Genomic DNA, 27,184 nt, shown 5'->3' with positions numbered 1-27,184 from the left:
CCGGTTTGGTTTGGTTAATGGTTTTGAGTTTGGGATTAGGGTGATGTGGCAGAAGGCTAGGGAGGAGGTGGAAAGAGCGGAGAGGTTGAAGGAGAGATCAATGACGAAGATCGATACGACTTGCTTGGAGATCACTTGCCACTCTTGCAGGCAACGCTTTAGGCCTTAATTTATGTGTTAATTTGTTTCTCTTAACTATTGTTATTATAAATGAAATTTGAGTACTGGTTTACTTTGTATGAGAAAATAATTTGGAAAAAAAGAGAAATTATTTTGTTTAAATCTTTATTTTGTTACTTTCCCATAAACAAATTTGTGGTAAATAGTTTTTGTTCATTTTCGAGTTTGGTAATATTTGTCCTTGTCTTTTGTTTTCTTGAAATCGAAGGAAAACAATATATCTAGATCGATAAGATATTCACTAAACGTTTTCTTGTTTTTTCATGAACTATTAATTACACAAAATTTTCTTTTCTTTTCTGTTTTTAGCTCAACATAATCTTTTCGGACCTGACTTTTTAGATAGGCATTATAAAACAATTCAATAAATTACATGTGTATAATCGGAGATGTACTAAAATTAAAGTTAATTACGGAGTATACATTAACCATGTCGATTTTGCAACATCATATACATTAATAATATTGAGAAATAAACTCGAATTATGTCCCTAATTAGCCACCAGAACAAAGCCAATTAGTGTGATCAGTTAGTTAAGTGCTTGATATTAAAGTACCGTGAGATTAGAGTTAATGATAAATAATTATTGCACCATATATAATAAAGAAAAATTGCATTGTATAACCTTCAAACAATTAATAATTCATTGAATAACTAAAAAAAAGTTGACAGTGATATTTAATGTATTTTCTGTCTTATATACCAAATGCCCTTTACATCTACTGGTTCAATTTTTTCACTCTTTTTTTCTTTCAAAAATCTCTTAATCAATAAGACTGTTCACAAATTTCTTCACGTCTGAATATGAAATTCTTTTTGTTTGAATGTTGGACAAAAGTTAGGAGTCTAATTCATGGTCACTTTCCATCAACAAAGATTTATTTTTCTCATACTATTTTACATTGGTGCTCAACTAATGTAAATGGAATAGAATAGGTCATCCATACTATCAGTGGAGGATCCATACTATGTTTTCTACATAAAAATAAAATATTATAAAATATTATATAGATTATGTTTAGGTTTATGGTTCAGTGATTAGGATTTAGATTTAGTAATTAGAGATTGGGGTTGGGGTTTAGTATTTAGTGATTGTGGATAGAGTTTAGTCTTCAAGGTTGAAGTGAGATTGAAATCCTATACTATTTCAGTGATATGGAATAGAACATTCATAAATTTCCAAACCATTTGATTGTGCATTCCATGTTGTTTGAAGTCCAATCAATATAATCTCAGATAACACAAAATTTTGACATTTTTTATATGAGATGGCACAATTCACTCTTAACCATCCATTATACTGTCTACAATGAATATACATGTGATAAATAAGTACTAGGTTAAGACCCGCGCCTTGCGCGGAATGAACATTATATATATAAATTATTTTATATATTATATGTTTATAACATATTATAAAATAATAAATATATATTGAATAATTAAAAAAGCCATTATCTACTACTTATATAATTAAATTGATGCGAACATATAAATAAATTTTATAAATCGAAAAAATATTTTTTCTATTTAATAAGATATATAATTAAATTTAAATGATAGTAACATATATATGATATATTTTAATATTAATATTTATTAGATGATGTTTTTTGCTCTTTTTTTTTGTCATTTGTATATGTTATAGTAAACGTGTGTGGTATTATGTGAGGTGATCAGAAATAGTTGTGTTTCATTTTTGTCTATACAATGTCATTTATTTTCTCCTTCTTTTACCGGGTACTTACAAAAAATAAAGGTATAAGTGACTGAAATGAGTGTTAAATGTTAGTGAATTAATTATGTCAAAATCATTGTTATATTCTTAATTTTGATTCAGAATTTGGTTAGACATCAAATTAACCATATAATAAACGCCTAGAAAAATAGAAAAAGAATGAATTACTTGTATGGTTTCAATATAATTGGCTAACCTATATATGGCTCATTTTATTTTCTGTAATCATCATCTTTGAAATTAATGTTTGTTCAATGAAAAATTGATGATTTTTTTAAAAATAAAAAAATTATAAAACACACACGTACATGTACATAAAGAGATGTATGCATGGAAATGATGGGTATAATTATTGCATTACTATGCTCATTTCATCTATTTTACTTATATAATATTGTGTTTATGCCTACGTACATAAACATTTTTTTGGCAAAGGATACGGAAATATCTAATAGTGTCAATTACAAAATCTCGAATATGTGAACTCAATGAACTCAACGAATAAGAACTCAGTGGATATCCTATATAAGTTATATTTCCTATTTCAAATATTATTAGGCTAGCTTGGCAACCAAGCTACTAACTTCAAGTTCACCTCCAACAATTTCCCTTTTAAATTTGAAGTTACCTTGCTTTACATCTTGAACTTCGACAAGACTTTTTTTTTTTTTTGAATTTGATCATTCCCAATGCCTTAGTCAAAATATCAGCTCTTTGTTCAGTCCCGGGTACGTGCTGCTTTTCGATTAACTCATTATCAACACATTCTTGTATAAAGTGGTATTATCGATGAATGTGTTTACTACGACCGTAGAACACAAGATTCTTCGTTAGGGCTATAGCATATTAGTTGTCTATCTTGGTCATCACTTTCTTACACTCTGTTCTAGTTATCTCTCCGAGAAACTTTTGAAGCCAAATAGGTTGTTTAGCTACCGCAGTCGCTGTCATGAACTTGGCTTCACAAGATGATAATGCAACTGTCTCCTGTTTTTGAAAAAACCATGTAATAGGACTGTCGGCATAGAAGAAGACATGTCCGGTTGTGCTTCTACCGTCGTCCTCATCCACGTTATGACTACTGTCGCTGTATCCCAATACTCTTGTCTCATTCGATCGCACGACCTCAAGCCCATATGATTGTGTCCCTTGTAGAAACCTCAAGATCTGTTTCAAAGCTGCTTCATGAGATCATTTAGGCGCTTGCATATATCTTCTCAGAACACCAACGGCGAAAGAGAGATCTGGCCGTGTGTGAATCAAGTATCTAAGGCACCCGCTGTTCTTTCTATATTCCTTCTCATTCACACCCTCTTCTTCAGATGATTTCGACAGTTTCAGACCTGGATTCATAGGTAAGTGAAGTGCATTCCAGTTTCCCATCCCGGTTTCAGACGATACCTTCATCGCATATCTTTATCTTAGTGTGATTCCTTTCTCATGTTGTACTACTTCAATCCTAAGGTAATAGGTTAGCATACCTAAGTCACTCATCTCAAAATTTGCAGCCATTCCTTTCTTGAACCCAAGTATGCGATCACGACTCGTCTCAGTTACTAGAAGATCATAACATAGACTGCTACAAGTAGAATATGATCTTCTTCTTGCTTACGATAAACACTTTACAAAATTCAAACTCCCAAGCACTTTATTTAGTTTCTCATTCCAGGCTCTTGGAGTTTGTCGTAGACCATAAAGTACCTTCTTCAATTTATATACCTTGTCTTTGTTCCCTTTGACCACGAACCCTTTTGGTTGGAAAACATACACTTCCTCCATTAAGTCACCATGAAGAAAGGCGGTTTTGACGTCTAAGTGATGATTTTTTCAACCTCTTGAAGCTGCTAGAGCAATAAGAAACCTCACCGTCTCGATGCGTGTCATAGGCGCAAAGACCTCATCAAAATCTATACCATGTCTTTGTATATAACCCTTGGCCACTAGTTTATCTTTAAATTTGCTTATACTCCCATCAGCGTTACGTTTAACTTTAAAGATTCACTTTAACCCGATGGCTTTTGCTCCAATAGGAAGTTCGACCAGCTCCTAAGTTTTGTTCTTGACAATCAAAACAATCTCATCTTCACAGGCGTCTCTCCACACTTTCTTCTCCTTTGCTTCATTATAATCCCATGGCTTATCGTTTATTGTAAGAAGAAGACGCTCACTTTCAAGTTCGGCTAGCTGTATATAATCATCAAGGTATGCATCTTTCTTCTTCTCTCTTGTTGATCTTCTTAAAATTTCTTCATTGTGATCGTCTATGTCTTCTTCTTCATCAACAGTAGGTATCTCTGAATCTTGGTCTATCGCAGCAACTGTATTATCGCCTTCTTCATCTGCATTCCCAACAATATCGTCATTCTTGTTGATTCCTCTGTTTCCAAACTCATCGAATTTCATCTCAAACGTTCCAGGTACGGTTACTTCTTCAGTACTGCTCTTCCAATTCCACATCTTATTTTCATCAAAGATGACGTCTCTGCTTACACTCACTTTACGAGTTGTAGGATCATATAACCTGTAGGCTTTTGATCCCGGCTCTGTTCTGATGTGTACAAGCGCTCGTGATCGATCGTCTAGCTTCTTTAGATGTGGGCTGTCTACTTGGCGCACCCGACATATCCAAAGACTCGTATGTGTTCAACGTTCGGTCTCTTATTCTTGAATGCTTCGTATGGCGTTTTAGACACAAGAACACGAGTTCCTACTCTCTTAATGAGATAGTTTGCATGTCTCACGGTTTCTCCCCTAGATAGTTTGGACACTCCATATGGTTCAATATACTTCTTGTCATATCTAACAGCGTCTTGTTATGTCTCTCTACAACTCTGTTATGTTGAGGAGTGTAGTAAGCTGTCAAGTGTATAAGTATACCAGATGGCTCACAAAAGGATTAAAATTCTGTTGATATGACCTCTCCTCCACGATCAGTTCTGAATGTCTTGATAGTTGTTCATGTTTCTTGCTCAACCATGGTTTTGAATTTCTTAAACTTATCGAATGCTTCTCCTTTCTCTTTAAGAAGAATTGACCACATGTATCGGGAATGATCATCTATAAGAACAAAATATATCTCTTCTTTTTAGGTGTAGGAGGCGTGATAGGACCACAAAGATCACCGTGTATCAGATCAATTAGATCGTCCGCATGATATGTGGTTGCTTGCGGGAAATAATGTCTTGATTGCTTTTCAAGTAGGCATGATGAACTTTTATCTTGCGTGTTCCTCTGCTTCCTGTGTGTTCCTCTGCTTCATGCGTGTCTTCTTTCTCTTTGTTTTCAGATGTCTCCTGTAGTTTCAGCAAGCAGTCGGGACATGATGATGCATAGTGACCCTTTTTATTACCGCGATAGCAAGTGATCTTCGATAAATAAATATCACCTTAGTACCGATCGTAGTAACGGCCTCGTCCTCTTCCTCTGTTATAGTAACGACCACCACGTCCTCTTCCTCTAGAATATCCATAGGAATCACAGCTTGTCAAGGGAGGTTGAGAATCTGTGGGAGCATACATCAGTTTTTGATTATCCTGTGTTGTTTCTTCTTCTTCCTCAGCAACACGTTCCTCATAGGTTTTCAAACGCCCTATAATATCTTCAAAACTCGTAGTCTTAAGGTCAAGAACTTGTTCCAAGGAAGCCACGATATGAATGTGTTTTTACGAGGAAGGCTTGAAAGAAATTTCTTGACCAGTCTAGGTTCTTCAATAGCTTCACCTAGTGCAGCAAATTTTGATGATATTACAGATATTTTGCCAACAAAATCATCGATCTTGTCATTATCCTTCATTCTTCAATCTATCGAACTCAGCCATTAGAGTCTGAAGTCGGGCTTCTCTCACCCTGTCTGCTCCCATATGGTGTGATTTTATTGCATCATATACGTGTTTTTCTGTATCTAGTTCTCCTACCTGTAGGATGAGTGTTTCCGGTATAGATTAGAAAAGCAAAGCAATTTGTTCTTTTCTCCATCAGTGCTTTCTTATTCAACAACCTCCACTTTGTGCACTTTAAGCAATACATTTACTCTGATTTCTCATTCCGCATAATTCGTCAAATTGAGCATAGGACAGCTTATGGATGATAATCCGTGATGCAGCATAGACATACATCCTTTTCCTCTTTTGCTTAGCATTCGTATTTCTATTTTCACATGTCTTTCCATTCTTCTTATGTTTTTTTTTTCCTTTTAAGTTTAGGATAAACATATATCCTTTAGCTTAGGCAAAAAGAAATATGAAGTTAGTATAAATAAGGGCATCAAATGCTTATGTAAGACACCTTTGATATTTAGAAGATATTGAGTTTATTTAAGAGCTTTAACGAGCAATGCGAAGAGTATTCACGCCCTTAAGAGCTTTAACGAGCACTGCAAAGAGTATTTGCGCCCGATTTATTGTTTTCGAAGTTACCTTCGTTGACAAGTTTCAGAAGTCCGAGATTAAACCCTTGATCTTTGACTTATACAGCTCCAATACTTATTCTTCCCGACTTCTCGTTTCCGTTCGAGTTACATTAAGATACGTCCAAACTGGTCATCGGTGGCGTTTTAACTCAACAAGGTCTTCCTGTTGCGTTCTATAGTGAGAAACTGACATGGGCGCGTGGTCGCTACAACACGTATGATGTATGGTGTTTTTGACATCATTGTATATTTGTTTTCTAATTGGTTTTCAGGTTTTTATCGAGTCTTCCTAGTCTTTCTCGAGTCATTTCAGGTTTGGAGTTGCACTGGATGGGTGATGGACCAGTTGGAGCAAAAGAGGCGGAAAACAGTGCAATTTGGTGATTTTCATGCAGAATAGTCTGAAGTGATTGTTCCCTATCGAGCGGAGCAACCCGAGTGCATGTTCCAGCGGCATAGATTTTTAAAGAAACTACAACCTATTTTGGGATTTTTCCCACTCTCCCTATTTTCTCTCCCAGCCGCATGTGGCTTCCATGTATCTTCTTTTTATGTTTCTCTTTATGATTCTTTGCTTCTTTTTCAGAGAGAAACGACGCGAGAGCTTTTCATATTGTGATTTTGCTACCTTGTAAAGGGAGACGGCTCCATCTCTCTCGTCCAGAGAAGATTATCCTGAACCCTCTTTTTGTTTATGTTACTCTTATGCAGTATTATTCAGTATTGATGCTTGTGTTTTCTTGTGTCATGGCTGAGTAGTCCGCTAGCTTGTCTAGGGTTCTAGGGTGTTAATCACGTGAGCTAAACATAGATAAGTGAATCATTTTGTTGTCTTCGTTTATATCCATCCTTACTGCTTGCATTAATCTGGCCATTTAATGCATGAACTTAGGTTTAATATATTCATTAACCGTGTAATAGGTTGCTAGACATGTTATGAATGAGCCTATCATCCCTAATCAGCGAATGTAGATATTAGGGTGTTTGGTGAACCTATCGGACTTGATCTCTACTGCTTGCTGTCGTGTCTTGATCCAAATGAGAGTTTAGGTATCAAGATCGATCGACATAGGGAGCAGTACCACGACAGTGGACTGTTCTACTTGAGTGATCTGAGTTCTGGACCTGCTCTTATTAGCGCTTGAATAATTGTTCAGCTCACAAGTATTAGCACCCGATGAACTAACCCTAGCCTGGCTTCTTTTAAGTTGAATTCACTTTTACATTATTTTACTTGCTTTGCACATCCCCTCAAATCAAAACCCCTTCATTGTTTTAGCTAAATTAAGAACTCATAAGAATAAAGTGTAAACTGGTCCTCTGGAATTGAATCTCAAATACTACATCTACACTGTTAGCTTGCAGTAGAGCAAGACACAATTTTAGTGTATCAACGTACGATGTGGAGTTCTATGCTATCGTTCAGGCGATTAAACACTTGTGCCACTACTTGGTTCGCCGCGAGTTCGTTCTTTTCACAGACCAAGACGCTTTGCGACATTTGGAAAGTCAAGACAAAGTCTCGGCACGACATCAAGCATATATTTCATATTTTCAAGAATTTACCTTTGTCATCAAGCATCAGTCCGATAAGACCAACCGCATGGCCGATGCACTCAGTCGACGGCATAGTTTGTTAACCACTATGCATTCGTCGGTTATAAGGTTTGCGTCATTTGCGGATATGTATCCGACCGACCCGTTCTTTGGTCGCACTTACCACGAGGCCAAGCACAACCTGCAAAGCGACTACACAGTACATGATGGTTTTCTTTTCAAGGGATTACGTCTTTGTATTCCTGAATGCAGCCTACGATTGAAGATAGTCAGTGAACTACATAACGAGGGACATGTGGGAAGATATAGAATGTTTCAGTTAGTGATGGACTCATATTTTTGGCCTACATTTCGAAGGGATGTGGAAAGATTCGTCGAGTAGTAGTGTCTGCCAAATGGCTAAAGGCAAAGCTTATAATGAAGGTTTGTATCTTCCGCTTCCAATTCCTAATCAGCCTTGGTCCGACGTTAGTATGGATTTTGTGTTGAGACTACTTCGGAACAAGAGAGGAAATTCTATATTTGCCTTGGTTGATCATTTTTCTAAAATGGTCCACTTTATCGCATGCAAGAAGACCACCGACGCCATAAGTGTTGCTACTTTGTTTTTCAACGAGATATATAGGTTGCATGATCTACCGACGTCTATCGTCTCCGACCGAGACACACGGTTTCTATGTCACTTATGGGGGTCCTTATGGAAATTGTTAGGCACTTCTCTTGACATGAGTTCAGCTTACCATCCTCTGGTCAAATGGAGGTCGTGAATCGTTCTTTTGGGTAATGTACTTTGTTGCCTTGTGGGAGATAACATAAAGTCGTGGGACACTAAGCTTGGTCAAGCTGAATTTGCTCATAATCATGCCACAAATCGCAGTATGAGGTTGGCCTTTTTATATTGTGTATGGTCTTGTTCCTCATGGTCCGTTGGATCTGGCTACTACACCGAACAAGACGCAGCACCATGGTGAAGCCATTGATTTTATTATCAACTTTCAGGACGTTCATACGCTCGCACAGTCTCACTTGTACGCGGCTACAACAAAGTACAAACTCCCAGCCGACGCCAAGTACGCTCGCACAGTCTCAAATTTTTATGAAACTTTTTTGAATTTTGAAAATTCGTTTTAAAAATATTTTTAAAAATGTATTTTAAATTTAGTATTTATTTATTTTTAAAAGACTTAGATCTCACCCTTCAAATCTAAACCATAAGGGGAGTGTATTCAACTTAGAGTATGAAATTATTTGCATTAAAATGACAAATTCATTGCTATTTAAAAATAAAATTCAAAAACTCATTTAAAATCAATGTTATTAAACTTGATATTTCATAAAGTACTATGAAATCCACTGTTATTAAAAATATTTTAAGTTACTGAGTTTAAAGTTTTCAAATGATTTTAGAGTGTTTGAATAAAGTTTCTTATGATTTTATGCAAAGAGAGATAGGAAGATAAAAGAGAAAGGGTTGATCTGATTTTGGTTAGTTAGTGAGATAAACGACTTTAAAGACCATTAGAAAATATAAAATGATCAAAAGCAAATTGTCAATGTCTTATATTTTGTCACTTATAGGACAATCATCTTTGGAACTCAATAGATATTTCCTTTTGTTAGATTTTCTCGTTACTATTTTTGATGAAAAGTTGTTTTTCAGTATAACTCCGCAGTGTAAGAATCATGAAGGACCAAACTCTAATGCCAAGGGAAAATACAAAATAGAGGATATATAACTAAAATAGATTCTAAATAGGTACAAAGTATAAATAAAATGCTAAAAATGATTTTCATGAAACCCTAGAGTCTAGACAGCTTCATTTTTATTTTATTTTTGAAACTAGAGAGCTTCATTGTTTCTCGTTGGACGTAAATAAAGATCTCTTTTGTCATGATAATGATCTCTTCTTCCAACAGGTAACCTTTTCATTAAATAGTAATACATGAAATTGTGTCATTAGCTATACACACAAACAAAATTCCTATAAACGGAAAACACGTACATGTACTTGTACATATTTTTATAGAAATAATCAAATAAAGAATTAATCAAGATTCCAATTTTTGGAAAAGTTTAATGCCAGGTATATACGTACTTTGTTCTACTTCTACATATATATGCAGCACTTCATGAAGTTTATTTATCAGTTTTGTAGTTGAATAGTTATACATCGTCTATTTCGGTTGTGTCTGGTTCAGGTTCGAGAAAATATTACTGTGGAAAAAATTACAGTGTCGTTTTATACATAAACATATATATTGATGCATAAATTTAAATAAAGCACATTATTTTTACAAAATAAAAGTTCAAAAAAAATTTGTCAATTGATTCGAGCTAAGTAGATATCAATACTATTAAAACTGAAGGGCTTTTTTTTAGGTCCCCTTGAAATTTTAAAGTATTTACGGATTTTTGCCATTGGATTTTTTTTAACATATGCTTTGTATTATAGATATATCAAAAAAAAAACATTTATTGTTTAATTTCTTTTTCAGCGTAATTAACTCAAACGATGCAACAAACTATTGATTTTAATTTCCTTACCTTTTAACTTCGGCTCCAACTTATGTTCACGTTTATGAAGGCTTAAATTAAGACTGAGGTGATTATCCACATCTATGGTTTCTATGTTGTGTGTGAGGCGAATCAATCAAGGTCCGTGTATTCTTTCTGGTATATGCTACCTTCGATGGAGATCTAAGGTTTTGCAATGGAGAATCTGCACAGATCTGTTTATCGGTGGTTTTGAGAGTGTTTTAAATCATTTCTTAAAGACGACAACTAAGGTACTGATGTTGGGTCTTTCTATTGAGTACTGAGATTAATAGATAGATATCAATACCACACCATAGGGTTTCAAAAAGGGAATATATATCATGGCAATGCCTCCACCTTTTTGATGAAATCTATGATTACGATCTCTGCGATTAATAGAGGATTATCAGGGTCCACAAACTCTATAATCGGCGTGAAGTGATTCGACAAAAGTTAACAAACCTGTCTCAGAATTTTTGATATCTTTATATATGGTGTAGATTTTTAGATTTTGAGAATATGAATTAATATGGTTATGCAACTCGGGAGTCTTAAGGGTAGCAATTATAATCTGAAGACAGCAATGAGTGGTTGAACTAAAGATTATGTGGGTGTTAATTTTGGGTTTCAGGATTCTCAAGATCGTATTAGGAGTTTGTTAACAAGGAAAAAAGATCTCCAAGACGGAGTTGTGAAGAATAATCTATGGAGATTCGAGGTTTCTAATGGTGGGACAAGAAAATATTGCTGTCTTGAAAGAGGATCTTTGTCATGCCTTTAAAGGTTTGAGGTCGGAGTCGATAGCATATAGGGAGTTTGAATGTGGTTGGAAGACTAGGAGGTTGGTCTTTTGGCATAAGTTTCGATCTTCTTAAACCATAGTATTACCTCTCCGAAGTTCTTTGTTTCCTTTGGTGTCTCTGGTGAAATCTCTTCTAACCATATCAGGATTCAAAGCAGTAGATTGGAGAAGAATTGGTTTCTGAGTATACAGTTTAGTTGCTCAATGATGGTGATGGGTATAATAAAAGAGTGGAGTGTACGACGGTTGACCTTGGTAGCCTCACAATGTACGACTGTTTTCATACAACTGATACGTCTGTATCCACTGTTTTCATACAACTGATACGTCTGTATCCAAGCAATAAACAAGGTGCTATATAGTTACACAAAAGAGTGTAGTAATAGATGTCTCAGTTGGAGGAATATACAATCACGTGATTGGTTTGAACTGTCATGGATGTGGTTTTTACAAGAAGTTGTTGTTCAAACTTTTAATGCTTTGTGTAATAATGAAAAGGGTTTTAAGAAAAAACTAACGGAACAAATGAAAGTAACAAAAAGTGGGCTGTGAGAAATTTTAGGAGAACTTTGAGGATTTTAAACATAAAAAATCTTATTGAAAAGTTTTTTCTGGAGAATTTAGGAAAAAAGTAAAAGGCTCTGAAGTCTAAACCAATCGTACTCATTGTTTTGTGGATATCGCGTGGTTTCTCTAATCTTATCGGTAGAGACGATATGTTAATAGCTATTTAAAATGTTTTGGTGGTACATATATTATTCCATTATATACGAAATAGGGATGACTTAATTTGTAAATCAAATTAATTTCATGGTGTACCATAAACAAATTTAAATAGGGATGACTTAAAGTGGAATATGTCATTGTATATAAATATCAGTAGACCTCACCAAAAGCTAAAGATTCAATATTTAAAATATCTAAACAAGGACTATTTTTTAGTGAATCCTTGCACTATTTGCGGGTCTCCACGACATGTGGCGACCCGCGATTGGTTGATATTTTTTTATTTTTTTACCTAAAAAAGAAAAAAAATAATATTTAAAAAATCAAAATACATTTTTTCTAAAGACTCCTCTTTGGGTAACACCATTGCGGGTGCTCTAAGCATCCAAAAACCTTATTTTAATATAAGATTTGCATCATTAGTTATAATAAAATAGATAATTTGCAGACCCGTTATATAAAATATATTATATTCAATATCAATGTTATATCATGAAAATGCTATTAAATTTTTTTTTTAGTTATCATATGTAATTAAGAATAATTCTGTCATATTAAAAATGGCTACAACATATCAATAATTAAATATTAAACAATAAATTTTAATTTTTTTAAGATATAGTAGAAAAATCTTAAAATGAAAAATTAAAAGAATCTTTAAATAGTCTAAAATTGAACAAGAGTTTGAATATTGTATTGGAATACAAATTTAGCTATATGAGCATTTGGTTCCATTTCCATACGTCCAAAATGCAGTACTAACAATTTTTCTTTTGTTATTTTTAAAAATAACAGATATATCATATTGATTATATACTATTTATAATGTATTTTATATTACGGGTCTGCAAATTTTATAATAAATTCCATGTAGTGTTAATCTAATTCATAGTTATTACATATATGTATTCATTTGAATATGTTTATTTTGTATATTTGATGAAATAAAAGTATTTAACATTTTTATCAGAAACTTAAATCTCACCTAAATAGGATAAATTTCATATCATTAAAATAAAATAAAAACTTAATAAATCAATAACAACATTTTGAAATATATTCAATAAAAATATTCTGATATTTTTTTGGTACAGGTTAAATTTACGTTTTAAATATTATGATCTTGCAGTTAGCACATGTTAAAATTTTATCTGATAAAATAATCTATTAAATATATAAAATCAGGTACATTTATAAGAACTTAATTTGCTTCAAAAATTTAATTTTTAATGGATGGTGCATGAAAAATATTCATTACCTAAAATGTTAATGCACTTCTAAATAAATAAAAAATCAACAAAAGAATCCCGCGCTTTAAAAGCGCGGGTCAAAATCTAGTTTATACTATTAAAATAGAAGTCATGACTTCTTTTATGTATGATTTGTTATTTGAACCATCCTTAAAAATGTTTTAAAATTTTACATAACTTAATGATAATATTTTTTAATATCTTTTTTTTTGAAATACTAATAAATATCTTAAACAAATGTCTAACAAAATCTTTCAAATATCTTTTAGAATCTTTTAAAAATATATTTTCAAAATTAGTTGATTAAAATTAAAATTATCACAAAGTATAGTTAGAAGATAATTTTAGTTTAGTTTTGATTGTAAACAAAAATTAATAATAATATATATACTTTTAATAATATTTTAATGATAATAAAAATTTTAAATTGATTTAAATTTTCAAAATTAAATTTAAGAAATATCTTTAATTTTTTAAAAAAAAAGAAATATTCATTTCTATTTCCAATTTAAAAATAAAAATATCTTATCTATTTAGCACATATATTACGACTTATTTCATATGTGATGTTCTTTTTAATCTAGACCATTAATTAAAAGTCATACCTTTATATGCTTTAACCATGTAATACAATTAGTTTACACCTCACTTAATATATGAAACATTTGATTTTATTCATATCGCATATATAAGAGTTTAGTCTACTGTTATTAACGTCTGTGTATTCGCCTGAGTTAAAAACCAATTTGGTTTGTTATTTAAACAACTATACTAAATTGGCTTAATTAATGACTATATAACAAGTTTTCTATTATGTAGGTTCAACTAAATTTAATTTTCACATATATTTCAAATTTAGAAATAAAATAAAAACTATGTAAGTCAGTATTGTTATATAATAATGTTTTTAAATTACATTTTGTAACAAAAATACAAAATTTATAAATTTTATAGAAACAATATTATACACCACATTAATATTATTATAAAATTAGATAATATATACCACCAAATTATATTAATTTTTTGATATATTTTATTACATAACCTAAAATATTTTTATATTAAAATAAATCCACACGGTCGTGTGGGTCAATATCTAGTTAACGAATAAAACATATAACTAAATAAGTCTGTTTTCAGTCGAGAGACTCTTCGTTACTAGATAGAAAACAGATCAGTGCTACTGCTATTAAAGTTAAATTTTGTATATATATGTGTGTCATTTACTACTTCTTTTAAATGTTTCATTTACTACTTTTTTAAACCTGTCATTTACTATATGTATGTATCATTAAGAAATAAGAACTAGTATTAAAGAGAAGCATTTGTCCAAAAGAAAAAAAAAGATGGGAAAATTGTTTTTTTTTAGAGCAAAAAAATGATAACTATGTCCTTTTAAACTAATCTCATATACTTTATGTCCTATTAAGCTAATTATTTTTAAAATGGTAATAATGTCCTTAAAATTGTAATTTTTAAATATAATAAATACCGAATTCATTTTTTTTGGTTTTTTTTAAATCGATTTTTTTTTAAATATGAAAGTGAATATTCCCAAATATTTTGTTTCCATATTTTTAGGAACTGATTTCTTATCCGTAGAATACATCTAATCTATAGAAATCGGTTTCTACAGGTTTTTAGAATTATAGTAATGTGTGATAGCGGCGAAAAACGCTCTGGCGACGGCGATGGCGATATATTTCTAGGGTTTTGATGATTGATCGAGATTGGGATCCGGGATCTCAGAGGAAGATTGGGGATCGAGGAGATCTATGGCTTGGGGGAAGGGAAAGCAAATCGAATTCGTCTATTGGAGATTTGGATTTTGATTCGTTAGCGATAACATTGAGGGGTGATCCACGGGCTTTCCATAGGTTGGGAAGAAGGATCGCGGTTGTTAGGAAATGGTTATTATTGGGATCTTTCATATGGATGCAGTATCCAGAAGATCAATCATACGGATTACAAGGTATGGGATTTGGTATAATCGAAAGATCCTCTTTCGCTTCTATTTTGGAAAGTGGTAATCTGTCTTCCCGATTACATCATTTTTTAGGGGGAAAAATATGGAGGCACTTGGATTTTAAAGGGATTTTTCTTCGTGGTTTGGGGGTTTTCAATTTAACTTATGGAGGTTGGTGCGTTAAGGATATTAGGTTTTTGCAGGAGAAACAAAAATTGTTTTCAAACATTCTTAAGATTAGCTTGAATGTACTTAAAGGTGATATCTTTTATTTTCTTCATATGAGTATCTTGTTTGAAGGAAAGGGGATGCGAGGAATGAATGTGGGAGTCGATAATTGTATGCTGTCACGAACTCAATGTATCTTTCACAGGTTGGCAAGGTCTTGCAGATGGGTAAGGGCTTGTGGGGTGGAGCGTAACCAAGAACGAGAAGGGTGGGATGCTCGATCTCACGGTAATGGATGGTTTCTGCAAATTCAAATCCCAAATGAATGTTGGGTTATAGGGTTTGAGGTTTTATTTGGTGCATGGAGGCTTGCATTAGGGATTGCAATATTGGCACTTTGTCTCTTCCCTAGCAGGAACAAAGATATACGGTGTCTGGATAGTAGGTTGAGCAAGTATTGGGTCAAGCTAACAGTAAAGAATTACGTCTTTTTGGTTTGTATATATATTGGTCTTTGGGATTATGATATTGCTGGAGGCACATTTGGTCGGTCTTGTTACTATATGGTTTGGATTTGTGATTGGGGCTACTTATATATGGATCGAGAATTCTTGTATTTTATGGACATGCTATGTGTATTGGTTCTACGGCAACTGGTAATTAGGAGCTTTTTGTTGTTATTTCAGATAGTAATTTATATGGTATTTGGGAAAATAATGAATTACAAGAGGCGATTGGAGTTTGGCAATTTGTGTTTGTTTAGATATTTTCCTAATATTTTACTTGCTCACGGGATATACAAGTGGTTTCTTTGGAGGCTTCAAGGAATTTTTTTAAGGGAGGGAGTGGAGACAGTCCTTTTATCATGGGGTTTAGAAATTTTAGGGTCTCATTATACCCAATTTAGCCAGCTCAGCAGAGGCTTTCTATATTTTTTTAAATGAGAGTACTAAGTTGAAATTGCAGAGGAATGGGAAGTAAGTGGACTATAAGTTATTTAACAGAGATATGGCATAAACATAAACCGGATTTTTTATTTTTATCGGAAACAAAACAAGAATTTGAGTTTGTCCAGAAATTTCAAGCTCATTTCGGATTTGATAATCTGGTCACAGTGGATCCAGTGGGACGAAGTGGTGGATTGACGCTTTATTACAATAATGAGTTCCAGGTTAATATTCTATATTCAAGTAATCGAATGATAGATGTAGAAGCAGTGGCGTTGGGAAAACGGTATATATGACGTTTGTGTATAGAGATCCAGTTCAAGATTTGCGAGAACGAGTGTGGGAACGTTTAACTAGATATGGAATTTCCCGATCCGAGCCATGGTTTATTATTGGTGATTTAAATGAGATTACAGGAAATCATGAAAAAGAAGGTGGAGCTTTGAGAAGTGCGAATTCATTTGTTCCTTTTAACAACATGATAAGGAATTGTGGTTTACTGGAGTTTCCTGCCAAAGGAAATAAGTTGTCATGGCAAGGAAGAAGAGGGAAAGGAAAAGGGGCAGTAACGGTTAGATGTCGTTTAGATCGAGCATTGGCAAATGAGGAGTGGCACACGCTATTTCCTTGTTCCTATACAGAATATTTAGGGTTGGTGGCATCGGATCATCGTCCAGTGGTGGCTTACATAGAAACTAAAGTTATCAGGAGAAAAGGACAATTTAGGTTTGATAAAAGATGGGTAGGACAAGAAGGCCTTATTGAATCAATCACTATGGGATGGTCTGATAATAGTGGAGGAACAGGAGGGGGTTTAGTGGCAAAAATTAGCAATTGTCGTCATGAAATAGCAAAATGGAGGAAAAATAATCCCCCTTATGGGAAGGAAAAAATATCAGATTTACAGAAGGCTCTAGAGGAAGTACAAACAGATGATACTAGATCTCAGGAGGATATTTTGGAAGTGTCTAGAAAGTTACAAGAGGCATATAAGGATGAAGAGGAGTACTGGCATCAGAAAAGCAGAAATATGTGGTATTCATCTCGGGATCTAAATACAAAATTTTATCATGCATTAACTAAACAAAGAAGGGTTCGTATTAGGATAGTAGGGCTATATGATGGTGATGGAAATTGGATTACAGAGGACAACGGAGTAGAGAAAGTGGCGGTTGACTATTTCGAAGAATTATTCACTACAACTTCTCCATCAGGATTTGAGGAATTTCTCTCAGAGGTAACACCGGGCATAACTCCACAAATGAATCAACGTCTAATGAGGATTGCGACCGAGGAGGAAGTCAGAGAGGCTCTATTTATGATGCATCCAGAGAAGGCACCAGGACCGGACGGCATGACAGCTCTTTTTTTCCAACACTCATGGCATATTATTAAGGGAGATTTAGTGGACATGGTGAATGATTTTTTGGTTTCTGGAGAATTGGATTCGAGGTTAAATATTACTAATATATGTATGATTCCAAAAACGGAGAGACCTACAAGGATGACGGAGTTGCGACCCATTAGTTTATGTAATGTAGGGTATAAAATTATTTCGAAGGTTTTATGTCAGCGTTTGAAATCGTTGCTACCCTCTCTAGTATCAGAAACGCAATCGGCATTTGTGGCAGGACGACTGATTTCTGACAATATTCTTATTGCACAGGAAATGTTTCATGGATTACGGACTAATGAGGCGTGTAAAGGAAAGTATATGGCAGTAAAAACGGATATGAGTAAGGCCTATGATAGAATAGAATGGGAATTTATTAAGGCATTACTACAGAAAATGGGGTTTCATGAACATTGGATTAAACTAATGGTGGAGTGTATATCATCGGTTCAATATCGGGTCCTTTTAAATGGACAACCTAGGGGGCTCATTGTGCCTCAAAGGGGTTTACGACAAGGAGATCCTTTATCTCCATATTTATTCATTTTGTGCACTGAGGCTTTAATAGCGAATATCAAGAAGGCAGAGAGGGAAAAACAATTAACAGGAATCAAGGTGGCCAGAGCATGTCCTTCAATATCTCATCTGCTTTTTGCGGATGATAGTCTCTTCTTCTATAAGGCTCAAAAGGAAGAGTGTTACACAATTCTAAGGATTTTAAAGAAATACGAGGAAGTTTCAGGTCAACTAATAAACTTTGATAAGTCTTCAATTCAATTTGGGCATAAGATTGAAGAATCTGCCAGGCAGGAACTAAGAGATATTTTAGGCATACAAAATTTGGGAGGGATGGGAAATTATCTAGGTCTGCCGGAAAGTCTTGGGGGCTCTAAGATACAGGTTTTTGTCTTCGTACAGGATCGGCTAAATAAGAGAGTCAATGGTTGGACTTTTAAGTTCTTTACGAAAGGAGGAAAAGAAGTGATTATTAAATCAGTGATTACGGCTTTGCCAAATCATGTGATGTCTTGCTATCGTTTACCAAAGGCTACTGCAAAAAAACTGACTAGTGCGGTCGCGCAATATTGGTGGAGCCCTGGCGGCAACATAAGAGGAATGCATTGGAAATCATGGGATAAAGTATGCATCAGTAAGGATGAAGGAGGTTTAGGGTTTAAAGACATCACTGATTTCAATACAGCGATGCTTAGTAAACAGTTATGGCGACTGATAGAGAAACCAAATACTTTATTTTCTCGAGTTTTTAAAGGTCGGTACTACAGGAATGCATCACCCCTGGATCCGATTCGTTCATATTCTCCGTCATATGGATGGCGGAGTATTGTATCTGCTAGATCTCTGGTAAGCAAAAGACTAATCAAAAGGGTGGGAACAGGATCATCTATATCAGTATGGAATGATCCTTGGCTCCCAACCACTCGCCCGAGACCAGCCAATAAAAACCAACACAATCTTTTCCCAGACCTCACAGTGGATTCTCTTATAGATCCTCATTTGCGAAGATGGAATTCGCCGATACTACGGGCTTTGGTGGACCCACATGATGTGAAATTGATAGAAAGTATACCATTGAGTAGAACTCAGATGGCTGACCATGAAGGATGGCATTTCACAAATAATGGAAAATATACGGTTAAATCTGGATATCAAGTTGAAAGGATATACCCAGATAAGGAAAAACCCTCATTAGTGTTTGGACCCACAGTGGATATTTTGAAGGCATATTGTTGGAAAATAAGGTGTGCCCCGAAACTTAAACATTTTCTATGGCAATTGGTGACAGGATGCATAGCCGTTAAGAAAAATCTGCATAGGCGAGGGATACCCGGAGATATATGTTTTCCAAGATGTGGAGCAGATGAGGAATCGATTAACCATGTCTTTTTTGAATGTCCCCCTGCACTTCAGGTATGGGCGCTTTCGAAGATCCCAACAAATCCAGCTCTGTTCCCCACAAGCTCTCTATTTGTGAATATGGATCATCTCTTTTGGAGAGTAGTCCCACAAATGGAGGATCATCAGTTTGCCTGGATACTTTGGTATATCTAGAAAGGAAGAAATAATAAAATATTTAGTAATGTTGATGTGGATCCTATGGATACTCTTAAACTGGCGGAAACGGAATCAAAACTATGGGCGGAGGCACAAATATTGAATGATAAAAAGAGGACGACACATATAGAGGCTACTATTGTTCCGTCAATTCCAGGAAGATGGTGTTTTACGGATGGATCCTGGAAAGAAAATGAAAGTTTCTCAGGTCAAGGGTGGTACAGCACATTAGAAGGATTTGCGGGACTAATGGGAGCAAGGAATGTCCGCGCTTCACTCACTGCTCTCCATGCAGAGATGGAAGCTTTACTATGGGCTATGGAATGCATGAAAAACTTAAGACAATTTCAAGTTACATTTGCAACGGATTGTTCTCAACTGGTGAAGATGGTTTCGGAATCAGAAGAATGGCCAGCGTTTGCAAGTTATTTGGAAGATATACACATCCTGAAAGAGAGTTTTACAAGTGCAGAGATTATCTATGTACCAAGAACACAGAACAAGAAGGCGGATAGCTTAGCTAGAAGCGCTAGGAAGGAAACGTCTTTTGTAGTTCACATGGATCAATATCTCCCAATGTGGTTCACAGAGTCAATATGAGTCTGTAAAATTGATGACAAAAAAAAAAAAATAGTAATGTGTATATTTTGATTTCTACATGTTTTAGATTGACAGTAAATCTGTAGAAGTGGATTTCGTTTTTTACTTCATAAAATGTCATTTCTACTTTATTTAGAACATAATCTGAAATTTTTGATTTAAACATTTTTAGAATTTAAAAAAATACCACTAAGTTCATATAGGTATTTTATCAATAATTACTATTTTTCCAAAAGAATTGTTTGTAAAACTATTTATTAAATTTATTTTTAAAAATATTAAAAGGTATTATAGACAAAACTGGCACAAAATATATATTAATCTAAAAGAACATAGTTATCATTTTCTTGCTCTAAAAAACAATTCAAGTCTATGAAAAGTATATAAACCCAATGCTAAGTACATTTATATATTTATGAAAAATAATAAAAATAAAATATCGATGATAAAATCTGGTAGGATTTACATGTTTAAAAGTTTGACGCGTGATCCGAAAATAGTCCACGATGCTAACAAAATATAAGAGATTAAAAATAGCAAAAGAGGAAGGAAAAAAAACTGTATATTGTATAATTTCTGGAGATAAAATGAGAGAAGGGTTCTGCATAGATAAAACATTGGACAGTTAACGAAAAGTAGAGGAATTCTACAGCGGTGAAGTATGTGTGTCCTGGTGATCAATTATTAAGTCAACAAAAGAAGCTCGGAAACTATACTGGACGGATTAATCACTGTACTATATAAATTATATACATAGTAACAAAATGGAGTGGAACTGGAGGGGCCATGGCTCTCATATTTTTCACGATAGGAACCTTTGATATTGAAAGATAGAACAAATGGACCAAACAAAAAACACAATCGATCGGTTTATATATATAGAGTAATAATTGATGAGAGAATTACAAAGACATCAAGGGGTGGAGGAGTAGTATCCACTTGTTTTCGACTTCTTCTTCTTAGACCTTTCTCTAACACAAACTTCAAATTATATTTATTTTGTTTATCAGATTGAGATTACATATTTCTGCTAAACACTTGCAAATATGATTTCCCTTTCCTCGGTAACCAATACCACCTAATTCGCTTTTCTAGCAAAAACCTCCTGCTGTGCTTCTAAATAACTAAGATACGTTGGTCAAAAGATTTATGATTCTAAATATCTGACTAAAGACAGGAGAATACACTTAAATCGTGATTCATTTTGTTATTCGTGATAACACACTACAAGAAAAATGTGTTTTAATAGCGTACAAATAACGCTATATAACGATACTATAGTGGTTTTTGAAGCGTTGTATCATCGTCCATCATAATAGGTAAATGACATAGCAGGTTTATGCGCTGCTATCTTTTCTTCCGATACTATAGCGCTTTTCTATTTGCAATTAAAAATTATTTAATAGCGTATAATTAATGCTATTACTTATATTATTAACAGCGTTTTCGATTTGTTATTGTTAAAACTACTATAGCAGTTACATAAGTGCTATATATATTATATTTATATATTTATACACACTCGAATTTTGGATTTTGAAACAAAACATCAATTTATATTAAGAAACATAAACTTCAAAGATTCAACATAAACAGATTACATAAGTTGTTCACACTACAAACATTAAAAGTTCACACTAAAGCAACATAATTGTCTTAGATATAAACAAGCTTATCATTTGGCCAAGCCACGGTGCTTTCTACTGCATCACCAATGAATTCGATTTCAGAGTTTGGCCTCCACACTCGTGCCCCATCAAACTCGGAAACCTATACCCAGACCTTCGAAGCATTGGGTCCTAAAGGGACAAAATGCACCTTCTCTGCTGGATCAGTTGAGTACACACGACCTAAAGCAACTCTCTGTTCTGAGTTATGACAGTCCAAGAGAGCGCACTTCTGTTTACCACCTTTGTTGCTACTACCACTGCTGTTACTACCACTCTAAAACCAAAAATGACAAACGCATTCATCACAATATCATCACAAGAAACCTAACAAATTTAAGACATTACAATATCTAATACCATTCTCAGATTTTACTAACTTACCTGATTGGATTTCTTGTTTGTTTCAGTAGGTGAACGTTGATCAGGTAGTCCTAGCTTATCTAGAGGCCATGCAATTGTCCCGTGTACTGCATCACCCATCTTTGTCATTTCAGGCGTCGGTCTCCAGATAAAGGCATCAGGTTTAAAAACCAGTTCGACTCTAAGAACTGCGGCATTCGGTCCCAGGGGAATTTGGTTGACGAGTTGAGTAGGTTCAGTTGTCAACAATACCCTCAGCAATCAACTCATCTTGTATTTTCCAGTAATCAAATATTTGAACTTTTCCTAAAGATGCAGCTATAGCCTGAATCATGCAAAATATATTCAAAATTTTCCATTAGAAAAGTTAAAGTGATTATCAAACAAGACAAAGCGGATTATATTTACCTCTGACCCGTCAGTGTTACCATTGTTTGATAAGTCAATAGCATCGTCCAAGATGAGCTTCTCAGATGGCCATGCAATTTTGACCCCAACAGCCTGAGTAAGCGATACACAAGTTGGAGTAAGTCTCCATATAGGTACTGTTACGACTGATACAAACTTCACTACAACAGCAGCCGCATTAGGACCCAGTGGAATTCGACCAATCTTATATGTCCGTTCACTAGAGTAGAATTCTCCTTCAGCAACAACCAAATCATCAGTCGAAACCCAATCCAGTAGCTGGCACCTTATTCCTCCCTTGCTCACATCGCTTAACTCAGAAGTAGAATCATATCCATTTTTTTGCTAACCCAATAACCAAAAACATTTAACTTAAAACCTTATAGATCACAGATGTTTGAATAATTAAAAAACAAGAATAAGGAAGTTACCTTTTTACCGGCTAAGTCTTTAACCACATTTTGCAAATCTTCAACCTTATTGATTAGTTTTGCTTGAGCAGCTTCAAGCTTCTGGACATGTGAATCCCTAGCATGTAAGTATGCCAACTTGGTGGCAGTAACCCCTCGTCCCATCCCCCTAATTCTTCCTAGTTTATCCTTTCCTAGAACTTGAGTGACAGCATCTTCACGGATTTATCTGCTGAACTTGATTCCATTTCACTGTCAATTCTCTTTATCTTCTCATGCAATCAAAATTTCCACAATTTATGTAAAATGTACTTTAAAAACAAAGTTAATATTATTAAAATTAATCTTACATTGTATCTGCGAATTCGTGACGTACGGGTCTTCCATCAGAATGCGTATGACCAGCTACCCAAACCTTAGTTACCTGGTAACTTGCTTAAGATCAGAACTGTTTTTTTTTCTACAAGTTAAATGAAATTGATGTCAACAGTTGTTGATTTCCTAATGAAAAACATACTAATTTTATCAAATTGAAAAACATACCATCTCCTCTGCAAGGCGATTCATGCCTTTACGGCTAGTGGTGTGAGGAATTTGACCCTTCCTGAGTTCCCTATATTTAACACTTTGTTCCTACCTAAACTAATTACCATTTGAAATTAATTCTACTTATATAACCCAATTGATCCTATGCAAGACACAATATATATTACCTGAAAAGCTGTAGTACATCTTCCTTTCACCCAATTGTTCCAAGCTGTTGCAGATTGTATGTTGCTGGGTTTAATTATCTGTAGTTGAGCCTTGTTTTATGTTGCTCTAACTTTGGAAGAGAGTCTAAATTTATAGGCCCTCCACAAACAACCCATCTGCTTAAAGACTACATCCTTTTGCCATTCTTCTGTCAAGTTGAATCTTCCCTGTAACACATATTCAATTTAAATACTTATACATAAATCCAAATGAAAGTGTTAACAAAATTACCTGAATTTCCTCCCACAAAGCGTCTTTTGTTTTCTCTTCGAGATGTCTCCAGTCATCTAGCAGTACAGGCATATGCTCTCTCACAAGAGGACCAAGGAAGGAGGACAATGTCACTGATCCACGACCAACATGCTCTCCTAAAGAGTTAAACTCCACATTTACCTTGTCCTCTATATGTTTTGCCACTTTGCACATTTTTGTTGGACCTCTTGTCTTCTTTATTTGGTTATCGGATTGTTGTGTCTGTGTCACAGAGGGAGTGCTCACTCCGTTTATTGTAGGAGGAACGCCTTCTTCTTCTTCGGTTTCATCGTCTATATCATCTTTGGGTGGTCCAGTTTCGTCGTCTATATCTTCTTCGGGTGGTTGAGTTTCATCGTCTACGGGTTCTGCTTCTTGTTCGACTTCTTCAGAATGGGTATGTTGTTCCATTTCTTTAGGCTGTGACTGTAGTTCCACATTCACCTTTGGACCATTCTTCCCTTGTTTCTTCGTAGTTAAAGACACTTCAGGACTAACATCAAGGCCGGCTTGCCGTTTACTGACGCACTTTATTCATTGTAGCAGATTACCTGAAGGAACAAGAAACTTAACATTTCTCATATATTCGAACACCCTCACAATCATTACTAACACAAAAACTCTCGTCATCAGAAGCTTGATCTCCAATATCTTCTTCATGCTTGGCTGTTAACGTTGCCGGACAAATTTCCTCTTCAGTCTCTAACTCATGGTATCCTCTCGGTGGTGCTCTCATTACAACATACCAAGGTGAGCTGTCATCCTCTCTAGAGTAGAAAACTTATTTAGCTTGAGAAGGCAGAATGTAAGGATCATTTACAAATGATGACTGGTTCATATGGAGATTCACAAGTGTAAAATCGTCTTCCTCTTTAACTCTTTTCCCTTTATGAGCCCAACTACACTTAAACAGAGGCACCTGAAACATGTGGTAGTCAAGCAATATGATCTCCTTTATGACTCCATAGTATGCTACCATGTCTGCCATTTGCTTCGAATCTTTGGAACTAGCTCTGCACATGGAAAATGCTTCATTTGAAACCCCACTGTTCTGAGTCTTCCGCTTGACATCGTCTGTCTGGTATCGATGTCCATTAACTATAAATCCCTTGTATGTGTGTGCAACATTTCTTCTTTAGAAAGCTAATACGCAGCTGGAGGCAAATAAATTCTCTTCCCCCTTACTTGTGTATGTAAGTTGCTTCTAATACCCATCTCTTTTAAATCCTTTATTGCTTTCAGGCCATCCTTGTATTTGCAACTATACATCAGAATAGACAACAGGGCATCATACACATTCTTTTCCAAGTGCATGACGTCGATTTTATGCCTCACAGGCATATCCTGCAATAAGTTGTACAAGTATTTATCAGAACATGATATTAACAATTTCAGATATCATATGCTCTATTCTCAAATGTTGAAATAAAACATACCTTCCAATAAGGTTAAACAATATCATCCTCATCTGTTTCACTCCTTTTTCGCTTATTCTTCTTAGGTAAATATTTTTCAAAATCGTTTTTAAAGTCCCTAAGACTGTCAAAGATTTCTGCACCACACTCTGAATCCTCTTTGCAGTACCAACCTCCACTGTATTGTCAAACCATCCTTTCCTTCGTCTATAAGGATGACTAGGCATGAGCCGCTTCATGTTCTCCATGTAAACATGTTTGCGACTAAACTTGAGCCACCTATGAGGTGTATCCTTCCCACAGACATTACACGCTTGCTTCCCCTTCACTTTACACTCAGCTAATGTCCCTAAACCAGGATAATCGGTGATACTCCACAACAACATAGCTCTAAGAGTAAAACTCTCCTTCTTAAAGGAATCATAAACTTCCATACCTTCTGTCCACAAATCCTTCAACTTCTCTATCAATGGCTGTAGATATATATCAATGTTGTTGTTAGGTGCGGTTCGGCCAGGTATTAGCATTGTCAACATGATGTTCTCGGACCTCATACACTGCGTTGGAGCCATATTGTAGTTGACTAATAGAACATGCCATGTGCTATGCTTGGTGTTCTGGATGGAGAATGGATTCATGCCATCTGTTGAAATACCTAGTCTTAGGTTTCTTGCTTCAGTAGCGAACTCCGGCCATTTGTTGTTTATCTGAACCCAAGTCAATGAATCTACTGGATGTCGCATAATTCCAACTTCAGAAGCATTAGTGGAGTGCCAACACAAGTCCTCAGCCAACCGCTTTGATCTAAACATTCGCTTGAACCTGTCTTTTATCGGGAAATACCTAAGCACCTTAGCAGGAATCCCTTTCTTCTCCTCACCAGTCTGCTTATCCTTCTCCCATCTTGATTCACTACATCTTGGAAAGCTAACCGCATCTTCATACTGTTTTCTATAAAGAATACAGTCATTGTTGCAGGCGTGGATGACATTGTAGCCAAACCCAAACTGTTTCAGAAACTTCTTCATCTCATCTGTAGACTTAGGTAGAACATTTTCACCGGGAAGCATGTCATGAACTAACGACAGTAGCTGATCAACATAGTTCTCAGACATCCCACTCTTGACCTTTATCCTGTAAAGTCCCATGATTGCAGCAACCTTTGTAAATTTCTCACACTTCGGGTACAACGGAGTTTCTGCATCGTCTAACTTCTTTCTGAACTCAGCTTCTTCTGGCCTGTCAGTCCCCTCAGACGCTCCTGCATTCTCTTCTTCAGCTGCTTCATTGCCTTCACTTGCCATGAAGATTGTTCTAAACAACTCGTAAGCCTCATTTTCAGACGAGTAGACATCAGCTGACTTATCAGGTCTTGTCTCCCCGTGTTTTGTCCAAAACATACAACTCTTGTACTTCTGATCCATTCCTCTAATCACCAGATGCTCCAAAACTGTCTCACAAGATTGATGGCAGGCATTGCGGCAATGAACACATGGGCAGAACATTTCAGATGGATCACTTAAACGTCTTGATGAAGAAGACACAAAGTCACTAGCTTCTTTCTCATA

At 35.0% G+C, this 27,184-nt stretch overlaps 2 protein-coding genes across 13 annotated transcripts in view; one reads left to right on the top strand and one right to left on the bottom strand.

Annotated features, from left to right (window-relative positions):
• LOC103874724 (zinc finger protein SHOOT GRAVITROPISM 5) overlaps positions 1–16,015 on the top strand; it is a 23,323-nt gene extending 7,308 nt beyond the window's left edge. Inside the window, exon 2 of the mRNA XM_009153165.3 lies at positions 40–16,015. Coding sequence (XP_009151413.1) covers positions 40–169 — 130 coding nt within the window. The 3' untranslated portion in view covers positions 170–16,015. The remainder of the gene's footprint in view (positions 1–39) is intronic.
• LOC103828255 lies at positions 6,599–27,184 on the bottom strand. Of its 12 annotated transcripts, XM_033272654.1 has the most exons (4): positions 23,910–27,184; positions 23,740–23,833; positions 23,547–23,656; positions 15,846–23,465 (listed from the first exon to the last, which is right to left on the bottom strand). In XM_033272654.1, exon 1 carries the CDS (start codon positions 27,119–27,121, stop codon positions 25,571–25,573), a length of 1,551 nt encoding a protein of 516 aa, XP_033128545.1. In that variant the 5' UTR covers positions 27,122–27,184; the 3' UTR covers positions 15,846–23,465; positions 23,547–23,656; positions 23,740–23,833; positions 23,910–25,570. The 12 variants fall into 12 exon arrangements, with proteins under 12 accessions (XP_033128505.1, XP_033128545.1, XP_033128540.1 ...); XM_033272649.1 differs by having other exon boundaries at positions 23,740–27,184; XM_033272652.1 differs by having other exon boundaries at positions 15,846–23,656.

This window comes from Brassica rapa, chromosome A01 (genome assembly GCF_000309985.2).
Source record: "Brassica rapa cultivar Chiifu-401-42 chromosome A01, CAAS_Brap_v3.01, whole genome shotgun sequence".
NCBI classification, from domain to species: Eukaryota; Viridiplantae; Streptophyta; class Magnoliopsida; order Brassicales; family Brassicaceae; genus Brassica; species Brassica rapa.
Note: the sequence above shows the minus strand (reverse complement) of the source record. Positions and strands in the feature narration are given on the sequence as shown.

Excerpts from the sequence above, each read along its gene's own strand:
- LOC103828255 (XM_033272614.1), bottom strand. The coding sequence starts at position 27,121 with ATGTTCTGCCCATGTGTTCATTGCCGCAATGCCTGCCATCAATCTTGT.